This window comes from Sceloporus undulatus, chromosome 6 (assembly GCF_019175285.1).
Source record: "Sceloporus undulatus isolate JIND9_A2432 ecotype Alabama chromosome 6, SceUnd_v1.1, whole genome shotgun sequence".
Lineage (NCBI taxonomy): Eukaryota > Metazoa > Chordata > Lepidosauria > Squamata > Phrynosomatidae > Sceloporus > Sceloporus undulatus.
In genome coordinates this window covers 19639387-19653024 of record NC_056527.1, presented here as the reverse complement: position 1 = coordinate 19653024, position 13638 = coordinate 19639387, and the positions used below count along the sequence as shown (strand labels likewise).

The 13638-nt window shown below is 37.2% G+C and overlaps 1 protein-coding gene across 6 annotated transcripts in view; it reads left to right on the top strand.

Annotated features, from left to right (window-relative positions):
• Positions 1-13638, top strand: part of LOC121934829 (GRIP and coiled-coil domain-containing protein 2-like) — a 123590-nt gene that overhangs the window by 39081 nt on the left and 70871 nt on the right. For 5 of the 6 annotated variants that reach the window (XM_042475710.1, XM_042475709.1, XM_042475706.1 and 2 more), the window contains 6 exons: positions 1441-1560; positions 5054-5179; positions 6793-6912; positions 8030-8155; positions 9591-9710; positions 11404-11529. In XM_042475710.1, the coding sequence (XP_042331644.1) occupies positions 1441-1560; positions 5054-5179; positions 6793-6912; positions 8030-8155; positions 9591-9710; positions 11404-11529 (738 nt within the window). Of the gene's footprint in view, positions 1-486; positions 569-1440; positions 1561-5053; positions 5180-6792; positions 6913-8029; positions 8156-9590; positions 9711-11403; positions 11530-13638 lie in introns of those variants that run through there. The other variant, XM_042475712.1, reaches the window with a different exon arrangement.

Genomic DNA, 13638 nt, shown 5'->3' with positions numbered 1-13638 from the left:
AGTCACATGCCTACATTTTATAATGGATGCTGTTTCTGTTGTAGTTCAGTTAGCATGGAGAGATCTTAATGCAGAAAGAGGCCACTCTCACCTTTATGGCCATGTGGGCACCGAGACAATGGACAGTAAAATTTAAACTCTATTAGCAGCAATAATAATTTAGTTCAACTCGTTGATATGCAGTTGGGAAGATACTTCTATTTCTGTTAATATTTCTTCACTTCTGCAAGCAAACTTAGATCTGCTCAACTGATGGAGATGTAACTGGGAAGATGGCTCAATTTTTTGTTTATATTCCTGTGATTCTATAAGCATGTTTATTCCTGTTCAAGTGATTTAGATGCAGTTGGGAAGATGCCTCTAGTTTCTAGTAATATTCCATAGGTTCTGTAAAGTAAACGCTTTCAGGAGTTTTATGAAAGGCTATGTAGTTAAACTGAAGGAGAGAGAGAGAGAGGAGTCAATAGTTATAACTGAAAAAGAACTTTGGACTCCTGCCTTGGAAGCTAGCATGAGGGGATATAATCCATGTGGTTGTGGTTTGTGCATTCAAAAATGACTGTTCACAGTAAGTATCAACACTTCATTTCAATTTCTGGACCCATAAACAGAGATTTTACAAAGAATAGTAATTGTACAGTCCTTCCAGTGCTAATAACTAACACAAGATAATTTTTCTTAGTGGGATGCATGAGATTTTCTAAATAGGAACTTTCAAAAATATGTAAATTTCTTCATTAATTTGATAGAAAGAATTTAGATATGAACAATCTGAACGTGCGACGTAAGTTTACCTATCCAGGTCAAGGACTTTGAATGCTACTGCTTTCTTTCTGAGCTCCATAGCAGACCAAGTTCAACATGATTCTCTCCATGCTGCAAACAGATTGCTGTACCTTGAATTTGTTCAGTGCATATGATTGAGAATTTGATTCATTTTAATGGTAATTTTGTTTTAAAAAATGCAGATTTCATGAAAATGTTAACAGAAGGAACTTGAGATTTTTTTAAAGAAATAAGATGTAGAAGGAAGCAAAATTGACAAATTTGTCTGTGTCCCTATTTTTAAGTAATCAGGAGGAGTGTAAAATGAGTACATTTTCTCCTGTCCTAACTGAAACAATGATTTAGAGAGGTCAGAGAAGGACTTTGGCTTGTCTGTTATTTTCAAGAGACATGAAGAGGGGCAATATTTTTAGAACTCTACCGATTATAGTGGATATATGTGTTATTGTCAGAGATTTAGGTACTTCATTATAGTCTTAGAGGTTATCATTTAATTTCTGTTCTGTGCCTTAAATTGTGTGGTCTGCAATGACAGAGGAAAAGGTGGTTTTTCATTTCTATGATATAATCCAACTTTTTAATAATTTCTTCATTTTATGGGATTTTCTCAGCAATTATGCGATTTGAAGTTGTTTCAAAAACCTTTCTGTGCAGGAAGGGAATTGTATGAGCTGTCTGCAAAGAAGCATGAATTAATGGAACAGTTGAAATCTAACCAGAAAGAGCTACAAGAAGCTCGAGAACTTGCAGATGCACAACCAGGCAGTATCAGTGGTATGAACTACGTTGATTTTACACTGTCAATTATAGTAGTGAAGGTTGTAATTATAATAGTAACAATATTTTGAATGTTTGTACTCAACAACCAGTGTGCATGAATATCCAGCACTAGAAGGACTGTAACTGACACAAGTAAATGGAAAACTGAAATTAACAAGAAATAAAACTACATAAATGTTAACTATACAACTACTGCCAGCCCTCAGCTTTTGTGGTTGTTAGGAGTACAGATCCCTGCAAAATTGGAAAAACACAAATATTGCATGCTATTTTTTAAAAATCTGAGGTATTTACCTGATTTTTTATCTAGTGCTGGAGGATGTAGAAATGCCTAGAGAGAACATATTTTTGGGTCACGTTTTGGGGAGCAGTTGAGGCAGTGGTAATTATAGGCATCTGCAAATAATAAAATCCACAAATACTTAATCTGCAAAGGTGGAGGGACAACTGTATAGGTCTATACATGACATTGTTCCTATTTCTGAGGGTTCAGGTCTCTCCCCTATACAGATGGCAAAACACATAGGCTGTTGCACCCCATATTATTCAATGGCAGTGATGTGTGTGTGTGGGTGCGCCAGTACATTTACATGCACATGCTACCACTGGTAATATGGGGCATGGCAATCTGTAGGCAGTGAAATCTGCAGGTTGTCAGCCTGTCCATACAAAAGGCCCACTGTATTCCATTTTAATGGCCATAGCAACATGGATTTTTAGTTTACACTGCAAACTCAGGATTTCATAGGCTGTTGCCATGGCTGTTAATTTGGAATATAGTATTATAATTCTGTAGTGTGAATTGGCCCCTGAAATGATGTCTTCTGCATTTAAAAAAACTTCCCCTTTCAGTAACAGAAGGAATATTACAAGTAAAACCTGTAATAAGTGTTTATTCTACCAGGGAATGTAGATGGAAGAGATAAAATATATTTTCCCCTAAGATTGTTAGAAAGGATACATTGTGTCAACATAGATCCAAGGCCCTCTAGTGAAGGACAAAGGCATCTGAAACAGTATTAACCTAAGCTGCAGTCTGTGAGATGGTCTTGACCACTGGTCCCTGGAGAGTTTTCAGGAAAGAAATACTCTTTAAAAATATGTAAAGGGGTTGCAGCCAACTAAAACTTTTGTGTTATATCACTATAACTCTTAAGTGTTTTTTAAAAAGTCAAAGCAGACAAATTTTGCTTTTTCAGGCCACAGCACCACCTCAGGAATTTATACCCTAGTTTTTTTTAAAAAAACATTTGAAAGAGTCCTAAAGAAGATCTAAAACATCAGTATATTCCAAAGTATGGACTGAGGGGAGGCAGAGACAACAACAACTGACAAAAACCAGTGACGCTGAAGCCTTTACAAATAGGAAGAGTCCTTTATCTTTGTAGCAGTGCTTCCTTCACCTTTATTTCATCTAAAGATTAAGAGATACAGTGAAGAATGCCTTATTTTTTTTAATCTCACAGTGGGCAGCCGTCAATCATTTATTTCTATCAAAATATTCCCAAATTAAAGAGTGGTAACTTAGTTTTGGATGGCTAAAGCATTTTAAACACATGAAAAGTGTCAATGTTTAGCCACCCATTCAAAGTTTTTCAGTCCTGTTTCCAAGTACATTGGTTACATACCCACTGATGAGGAGTGTTCCTTTAGGATAAAGCAAATGAATTCTTTTAAGCTCTTTGTTACTGTCCTATGTCCCTATAGCTGTCCTGTTTAAAAGGTGACCTAGAGTCAGAACAGACCGCCAGCTTCACCTGGCTTCAAGCTGACTTGGGGGTATGGCGTTTACACGCACCACACCCCCAAGTCGCCCAGAAGTGGTGTCGGCAATTACATGTCATGCAGCTTCCTGGCGACTTAGGGGCATGGCGTTTAGACACCCCCCCAAGCCAGCTTGAAGCCAGCTGAAGCTAAGATGGGGTGGCTTCAATGCACCCCACAAAGGTACTTTGCCACTCCTGTTTGGGCCTGATTCTGGGCAGATCAGGGTCGGCTTGAATCTGGGCGGCTTGAAGCTGCCCCTTCCACGCTGTCTGTTTCCTCCTTTAGTACCTTTGTGCTTCGTGCTAAACAACCATGCTTTTAAAAAAGAAGGGAAGGACAAAAGAATCTTGTAAAGTAGTCAGAAATAATGGGCCAGCTGCCTAACATGTGTTACCAGAACTGAAATCTTCTGAATTTTGGTGTGTGAACATTCTTCCTATGGCCCCAAACAGACTCTATACTCTGGACAAACATAATCTCTGAGGTGAGGAGTCATGTCCCCACTATCCCATAAGCACATCAAGCAGAAGGGTTTGGGAGTTACAAATGAGAAATTTTAACATCTCCAAAGTCAGAAAGATAGGTAATTTAGGCAGGATGCTCTGCCAGACAAGCCTGATAAGGCTGATTTACAACTCCATTCTCACCCTGGACATTGCCAGACCAAGTGATCCTTTACAATGTAGATTTTGATTTCCTTTGATGTAGGACAAACACCTTTGCCTTCAGGATAGTTTTGGCCTACAAAAGATCTCCAAAATCCTTTATTAGTGGGCTAGTTGGATGGTACAGGGACACTGTCATTGTGAATTCTGACTGTTCCCAATACATCCGTTCCCCCTCTGTCCACCAGAACGGCCAGGTCTCATGCCATCCCCATCACAATAGGACCTGAAGTCAAGCCTTGTTTTGTGTAAGTATCCCAGTTAGTTCAGCCTCCAACTATTCTCAAAGCTAACTCCTGATTTCCTTAGTCCTTGTATGTATGTATGTGTGAGTGAACATGGATTGTTGTGTGATTTTCCCCCTTAATAAAAGAAACACTTCATTCAGAGAATTCTGCCTCTGCAAAATTCCTTTGATTTCTTTTCTCTTGGTATACAGGTGAGAAACGTTTCCACAAAAGGTTGCTTGTAGCAGAACCTAATATTTAATTGAGCTAATTAAAATTTCCCCTAGATAGATCCTTTGCTACACAAGCATAGTTAAAAACCATTTAAAATAACAGAATGATTAACAATAATTAAAGAATGAATCATTTAAAAATAATGCCTATGTTTCTTTTTCAGTGTGTCTCTTCTTGTCCTTTAGGAAGGCTTTATTTATTTACTTTAGTTGATAAAACTGTATCAAAATTCTCACAATAACACCTTACTTCTTAGCCAATATGGCCAGCAAGGAAACAAAGGCCTGTTACAGACTGCCAAAATAAAGCTGCTTCGGGTCTCTTTGGAGGTATGCTGTTTAAATGATGCATGCATCCGAAGAATCCGGAAGTTGCACCAAAGCTGCACTCCAGTGCTTAGGAATGGAGTGTGGCTTTGGCGCGACCTCCGGACTCGTAGGACCCATGCATCATTTAAATAGCATACCTCCAAAGAGACCTGAAGCAGCTTTATTTTGGCAGTCTGTAACAGGCCAAAGACTGTTTTATAGTGTAGATGCTTGAGCATATATATATCAGAGTTTCACTATGGATTGGCCTAACACTATTTTTCAGAGAGTAAACTACAAGAGCTAGCTGAACAAAACAGACGTTTGACTGAAAATCTAGAAGAAACATTACGTGATATAGTAAAAGTAGAGCGCCTTGCTTCCGAAAAAGCCCTAACTAACAAACTTGCTGGTAAGTAAAGACAAAATGGCCTCAAGCACTGAGCATGGATATTTGTTTAGTTTTTCAAGTCCACTTTTCACTGAAACTACTGAGATTGTTAGAGGAATAGTTGATGCAAGTCAGGTTCCTTCCCATGATGCCTGGATCAAGGTGATCCTTTCTTTCAGCCTAATGCAGGCAAGACTGATAATCTCTCTCTCTCTCTCTCTCTCTCTCTCTCTCTCTCTCTCTCACTCTCAGGTAGTCTCAAAAAGAGCATGAGACTATCAGTCTTGCCTGATGATGATCAAAATGAAATGATTTATGCTCATTGACATTTTTTGACATTTAATCAAATCTTAATTCACAGAGGGATGAGCTACACACTATATGAAATGGACTTTTTAATAATTACACTAGCCACTTTTATTTAGAAGGAAACGTTTGGAGTGCCTTTCCAGAGAATGCTGTATATACAGATCAAGATTAATGCCTGTTTCTTGTCCCAAATCTCCTGTCGTAGTAAATGCCATCTTAGGGGGCTAATAGCACTGGTGCAGAATCTTGGGTGGAAATCAGTGTGGCACCTTGATCTAGATGATACAGATGTCTGGCTTAATACTACTTTGGAAAAAGACTCTAAAATACATTACCATCTGGGGGTTGCCATGTCCCATCATTATGAGATTTTAGGAGATGCCTGAAGACCAGTTTTTCATCTTTAGCTTTCTTGAGTTGTGTTTTTTTTTTGGGGGGGGGGGTTGTTGATGTTTCCTAGCTGCAATTATTTATTGGATTTCAATATTTTAGGAGTTTAATATTTGTTTTATTATACTTGCTTGCTTTAATAAATGCTTGCTGCTGATTATTGCTATTTGTATTTTCTTCTCTAAACTAGTTTGAGAGGGTTGTTACTCTAAGGTCCGAAGCATACAAGCCAAATAAAGCAGCTTCCAGCTGTTTTGAGGGCATAGTATGATGCACACCCCTTAAGCCCCCGGTAAAAGGGGCAGCAAAAAGCTGCTCCTACTGATGGTCCATTTAGGACCTCGGCAGTGGCCCACTTTGACAGCAGGCTGTGAGATTGACATGGTTCTGTGCCAACTGTAGCTGGAGTGACCTCTGGCCATTTCTTTTGGCCAGTCTGCTTTGGCCCTTGTCACCATACTGGGAAGAGGACAAACTTTAAATAAGATGAAAAAATAAAGAAAATTAAAAGCAGACTAAAAATAAGGGCTTGAAACAGACCAGCTGAATAAACCACTCCAGTGTCATTTGTGCTGGGGTTGCAGTGACCAAATGCACCCAACCCTGATCCAGGCCATCACCATGGTCCTGAACCAGGCCACCGAAAAGGAGCTGATTTTTCTGCCCCCTTTTGGACTGGTTTATTTCTTATAATGTGGCATTGGTGCAGTTTTCTGCCTTGTTCAAGGCCTGCATCATCTAAACACTTCTCCCCGAATATGGCTGAAAACTTCACCATTTGGCCTGTCTGTTTCAGGCCAAAATTCATAAGATAGAGTTTAATTTCTGTGAAATAATCTAGTTTGAAAAATATTATTCATTATTTTATGTAGCTTCATGAATATTGAGACACATAATAATTTTCAAGAAATGATCTAAAAATATTCCTGTTTAAGGCAGGGAATTACATGAGCTATCTTCAAAGAAGCAACTTTTACAGTTATATTTGGATTCCAATTTGAAGGCACTACAGGAAGCTCAGAATCTTGCTGCTACTCAACCAGGCAGTATTAATGGTATGCATATTGTGATTTGTTTTAAACATATCTACTCACAATTAGGTCATTTTGTTACAACAAACTAATAGGCGATGCAATGGAGTCATTCATAGAATCATAGAAGTTAGAGTTGGAAGATGCCACAAGGGCCATCTAGTCCAGTCCCCTGACACAAATAAAGCACTCCTGAAAGATGCCCATTCAACTTCAGTTTATAGGCTCCAAAGAGAGGCCACCACCCTCTGAGGAAGTTTATTTCATTACTGAACAGGTTTTACAGTAAAACTTTTCCTAATATTTATGTGGGATCTCTTTTATTATATTTGAATCTATTGGTTTGTATTCTAGTCTCTGGAGCAACAGAGAATTAAGCTGGTTTGCATCGTCTATATGAGATCTTTTTAGATATTTAAAGATAACTATCATGTCACCTCATAGCTTAGTCTTCTCATCTCTAAGGTAAATATACCCAGCTCCCTAAGTCATTCCTCCAAAGACCTGGCTCCAAACCTTTGATCATCTTGAACTGGATCCACACTGCAGAAATAATCCAGTTTGAAGCCACTTTAACTACCTTGGCTCAGTGCTATGAAATTCTGGGGATTGTAGTTTGTTGTGGCAAGAGAGTGGAACTTCTTTGTCAGAGACTTTGTTAACTAAAGGCTGAAACATACGGCCCTAAAGGGGCAGCTCGATGCAGTCCCTTTGATTGCTGGACCGGGGCCATGGTAACCACATGTTGCAGCCTGAATCTGGCATTTTTCCAGTGCAAAAAGAAGTGGCAAAATGCCACTCCTTTTTGCGCTGGAAAAGAAGTTACCCTTTCCGTTGCTACTGCAGCTTTTCAGCACTTCTGCAGTGTGCAGCATCTAAACGCTGCAATGTCAGAGCACAAAAAAAACTGCTGCCGTGTAAATGGCCAGGCAGCTTCACTGTGGCTTCCTGATGGCTTGGGATCATATGTCATGCATAGACCATGTCCCCAAGCCACCAAGAAACCTGCTTTTTTGCTGGTCTGTCTCAGTCTTAAGACATGCCTGCATTTTGATTTCCAGGTATTATAATATGTAAATTTCATTATTGTAGTCAGCATATATTCTTAATTGTTTTGAGTTGTCCTGAAATTATTTTGTAGAACAAAAAGTTCAGGAGCTTGTTGAGGAAAGAAGACAATTGTCTGCAGATTTAAAGGCAACTATAAAGAAAATACATGAGGCAGAACAACATGCTTCAGAAAGGGGTCTAACTGAACAATCCTCAGGTATGTAAAAATGAATGAAGTAGGTTTTTTTCCAAAAGCACCTAACATGTATAATTTTGTTGCAAGTCAATTACATCATTATCATTAATGTAAAAATCAAAGGAAAACAGAGTATGAATGAAGTACCATTCCATTACTTCTTGAAGTATTTAAATGTTAATAATAACAATAAGAATGATTATCAATAGTTGAATTTGGTTTTAATGTTGACCTTTTAAATATTTTTAATTGTAACCTTTTAATTTGTAAGCTGCTTCCAGTTTCAGTCTTGGGGAAAAGGTGGAATATAAAGAAATTTGATGACAATGACATCTGAAATCAAGAAAACGAACCTACAGTTCCATTCTTGATTCCTGGAATAAAATAGGCTAAGAACATTATATTAGCAGAAAAGCACAGCAGGACAAAGTGGCACACCTTTTAAGTGTGACAACTGCCCGTTAATAACATTTTTCACCACTTGGTTGCCATAGCAAAAGTACACCCTCTTGTTAGCTGTTGGCTTGGTTTTTGGTAGAGATTAAATCCCATGTACATAGCAAAAATAATAAATAAATGAGGAAAAACCCTAATAAAAACAAAAGAGAAAGTTTACAAGATTTTGAACCCATCTTAACATAAAAGGCAATTATAAGGCAAAGAACATACAAAGCACAATTGGGTATCTTAAAATTATCATGCCACAAATTGCATAGGATTGTGGGCAATACAGATTGCCTATTTTACGATTGATATATTCAGTAAAGTGTAGTCAAGGGCTGTAGAAATGATCAACTATACCTACATTTCTTAATAATTTTAATTTAGAGGACAGTTTCTCCATATGTGCCAGCTGCCATAGGCAGGTTCTCCACTATTTAAAGTAAAATACAAGATGAGCTGCAGAATAAAGGTCGCAAGGACCTCTCATTGTCCTTTATGTTGCAGCTCAGGCACTTGTCTATTATAATTATTCTAAGACCTCTCATCCTGGAGTAATTATAATAGACCAGTGCCTGAGCTGTAAGGGACAGTTTGTTTAGTGACTGCACTGATTTTAGAGAAAACAACTGATCAAAAATTCTGGCAAACTGAACAAGACTACCACAAATGCACTAAATATTTTCTACCCTTTTCAGCATTAAACACATTTGCATTAAATGTTTCCAGCGAACTGGAGTAAGGTGTATTCTTTGGATAATTTTGGATTAATGTTCCCAGATTGCAGACAAAATAGACGTAAAAGGTGATTTAGAACACAACATGCACCAGGTGTCTTCATTTCTCTGTCTCTTAGCAGCTTTTTGTCCTGTCCTAAAATATGCAGTCTGAAATGTAAGAGTTATTTATCATTTCTACAAGAAATGCAATTTTAAAAATATTTTCTTCATTTTATATGACTTTGCAAATCTGTGGACATTTGAAAATATTTTTTCAAGAATATTTGTTTTCACAGACCAGGAATTATATGACTTATTTGAAAAGAAGCACCTGTTACAAGGAAATTTGGAATCCAATTGGAAAGAGATACAGGAAGCTCAGACTCTTGAAGCTGCTCAACCAGGCAGTATCCCTGGTAGGTGTGTTCTGATTTCTGATGGTTCTGGTTCAACCTGAAATATATGTAGTTGGAGGGTCCTGTGGCTTCAACTGAGATTATAGTTGTGACAAAAGCATTACACATTGTGGACAATTGTTTGTCCTGTAGTACCTATACAGTATAATGTGCCATATAATGAGTGTAATGTGACACATAACAATAACACTAAATATTAGGGTTAGAAATTATGTGGGGCCCCCAGGTGTTGGAATGCAACACCCAGAGCTCCTTACTAGTGGTTGTTCTGGCACTACATAATTTGTTGTTGCAAACCAGCACCTGCAGGGCCACACAATTCCTATTCCTTCACTAAACTATATTTTAGTGTTTATGGCAACATATCTTTCACTCCCACACTCTTCTTCTTTTTTCTTTTTTTGGGCACAGCTGTAATGAAGAGTTTGAAAGTTTTTGGTTTCTTTCAATTTGTTGTTTTTCATGTTATTCTGGAGGTACTGTGGTTAATTTCAACTACTGTATGGTTAGTGGAAACAAGCAAACTTTATATCACAGTAAATTAAGCTGGTTTTGTCCCTTTGCCAGATTTAGTACAGTTTATGGTCTGCACAATATGATAAATGGATAATTTACATTCTATTTAAATAATTTCAAATAGAAAGAGTAGCTTCTAATGTCCATGTGACCCTCTTGGAGGAGGAGAGACAAAAAAGGGGCACTGTTATATTCAAATACAGGTTGACTATTACTTATCTGAAATTCATGGGACCAGGAGTGCTACCTATTTTGTTTTGTTTTTTAATTTATTGTGGAATGCCTGTATTTCTATATATGTACATAATAAGATATCTTGCAAGTGGGACCCAAGTCTAAACAAAAAATTCATTTTTCTTAAATATGCACATTATACCCATAACTTGAAAGTAATTTTATACAATATTTTAAATAAGTTTTTAAAATAGGTTTGTACATGGAAACATTACAAAGCAAAGGCACTTGGCTTCCCATGAAAAACATTTTGGTTTTTGGAGTACTGTATTTAGGATTCCAAACTTCTGGATAAGGGAGGCTCAACCTGTCCAGCAAAATAAGGAAGGGCCTTTGCTTTTCGTATAAAGATACTGTGGTTCAAAGTTAAAATGTAATCAATCAGAAAACTAAATTTTTTAAGATATGTATAAATTTATCACAATAGATTTCTTCTTTAAAATAATGTTTTGTGGCCTTTGAAAGCCTTTATCTAAAACAGAACTTCCTTAGACACATGCCTAGCCATACACAGCTGTACTGTATATAATGCATAGGAAGCAATAGCAAGTACATTTCTATACCACTTATCAGTGCACTTAAGCACTCCCTAAGCGGTTTACAAAGTGTAAGCTAATTGCCCCCAACAATCTGGGTACTCATTTTAGTGACCTTGGAAGAATGCCAGCCTGAGTTAAGCTTGAGCCCTTTCTCTGGTTTTGAACTCGCAACCTTATGGTTTTTAGTGAATGGCTGCAGTACAGTCATTTAACCACTGCACCACCAGGGCGCTAATGACAGTACTATATAAATAGTACAGTACTATATAAAAGTAATGACAGTACTATATAAATGCCAGACTTTAATATTTCCAGACATAACCAAAACCATTGTGTTATTGTATGCAGTGTAGTTACTACAGCATATATTAATATTTTGTAATGAACTATCCTGAATTTGTTAGAGCATAAATTAGAGGAGCTAGCTCAGGAAAGAAGACGTTTAACTGAAGATCTAGAAAAAACTGCTCAGGATATCCAAAAAGTAAAGCGTTCTTCTTCAGTAAAGGTTCCAGCTGAGAGACATGCTGGTAAGTAGAGCGTAATTTACTTTGAATTTTAAAACAGAGTTAGGGTTAGGGTTGCATCTGCTTCAGTGTTCCAAGCCCGCTTATTACTGTCTTAATGGGGAGGCATTGACTGTATATTTCCGTCATGCCTTAACTGAACTTTAGTGCAGAATGTTTTACTCCTCCAACTACCAGTGCCATAAAGGAGACCAGTGGAGGCAGCAGTTTAGCACTGTTCCATTGTTCATGTATTGATTTTAATTTGAGATAGCCCCACTTCCCTGCTACCATTGTGGAACTAGCAAAGGAAGGAACTCTTAAATTGTGCTTGGATAAATGGTGGGTATATTGATGCTCTGTAAGTTTTTCTTTGTATGTGTATGGGGTGAGTGTGCAGTGCACTTAAGAATACAATTTTTAAATAAATCAACAAAGTAACTGAAATGTATTGCAAGGGTGCAGGACAGTAGTTTGATAATGAAATTGTTTACTTGTAAACACTCCTTTTTCAAGCATTCTTGAAAAAGCAAAACAGAACAAAAATATTTTTATATAAGTTCTCCTGCAGTGATGATCGATGTAAGATTAATCAAACTCAGTTTGTGTGTTTACACTGATTTTGCAAATCATTGAGGACAAGTTTTTTTTTTGTGTTTTTTTTTTTTTTTTTTTTTTTTTTTTTGCCTACCTATGAAAAGATTCAGAGAGGACCTTTGCTTCCTATGGCAGTTCTTTGCATTCTCCAATGGAGTAAAGATCTTTGCTTTAAAACATCATAGAGGGGGTTGTGGGATTATTGTTTGTTGTTGTATGTCTTCAAGTTGTTCCCAATTTATGGCAACCTATTATGAGGTTTTCTTGCCAATTTTGTTCAGAGGGGCTTTGCCATTGCGGGATAGTATTAGGGAATTAAAACAAGCTGTCTTACAACAATTCTGAAAAGATTTTGTGTAGTTTCTAAAAATCTAGATTGACAAAGGAAGAAACCTATTTTGAAAATTACCATTCTCAGGATGGCAGGTGGAGCAATCCACCACTGATGGGTTTATTCCCTCACACCACCCTGAGATGGTAGGAGCCAAAATTCTTTTGTGCCTATTTAACTGCCATGCCTCCCTTCACCATCATTTTTTTATATCCTGCCCTGCCAACTGGATATGTTTTTCACTTCTTGGTTTACATAACTAAATAATGTAGGAAATGGATAAAAAAAGGAAATAAAAAATTTAAAGATGAGAGAGTAATGGTAGAATTAGAAGGAAGAAACAAAACTGACAAAATAGAAAGGCAGATCACCACCAGTCATCAGGTCTCTGCGCAGCAGTGAAAGGAAATAATATAGATATTATTCCTTTCATCAACTTGTAGTGACTCTGAGCCAGACTCTGGGTAGAAGCACAGGTCCAATTCAGATGATGTAATATCTAAACGAAACAAAATAAAATTGAATGTCAAGGAGTGCTAAAATTAAGTAAACCACCAACAGGGGCTGTTAAAAAATGCTGAAAACTGCTGCGGAAGTGGCAGAGGTGAACAGAACATGCACAGCTATTTCTTCCATAAACGGACTGTCAGAATATAGTCCAGGATGCCATCTTGAGAACAGCTGCAAGAGCAAGGATTCAATATTCAATCAGATGAAATAGCAAGGAAAAAGAATAAAACAAGGAGAAGGTAGAGGAGGAGGAGGACCATTCTCTGCAAAAAGAAAAAAAAAAAAAAAAAAAGGGAGATTGCAATATTGGTCAGAGTCATGCCGGTAGGGGGAGGTTTGCTGCAGTTTGATCACTTGTGGAAGGAAATAACTTCAGACAAACAGGTTCACCAAGTGGTGATATCAGCATACAAAATAATATTCAAGAGAACACCAAACCACAGATATCCAGAGGGACACCAGGGTTTTTAGTTTGTTTTAATTATGTTTTATGTTTTGATATTGTGTTTTTAATCTGTCATATTTTTTAATACTTTCTTAAGGAGGGGAGGGATTATAATGTTTTTAATTTTATATTTTACGCTTGTTATATTTACTGTTGTCAACTGCCCGGATTGGTTCGCCACAGGGTGGTATACAAATAAATATTATTATTATTATTATTATTATTATTATTATTATTATTATTATTATTA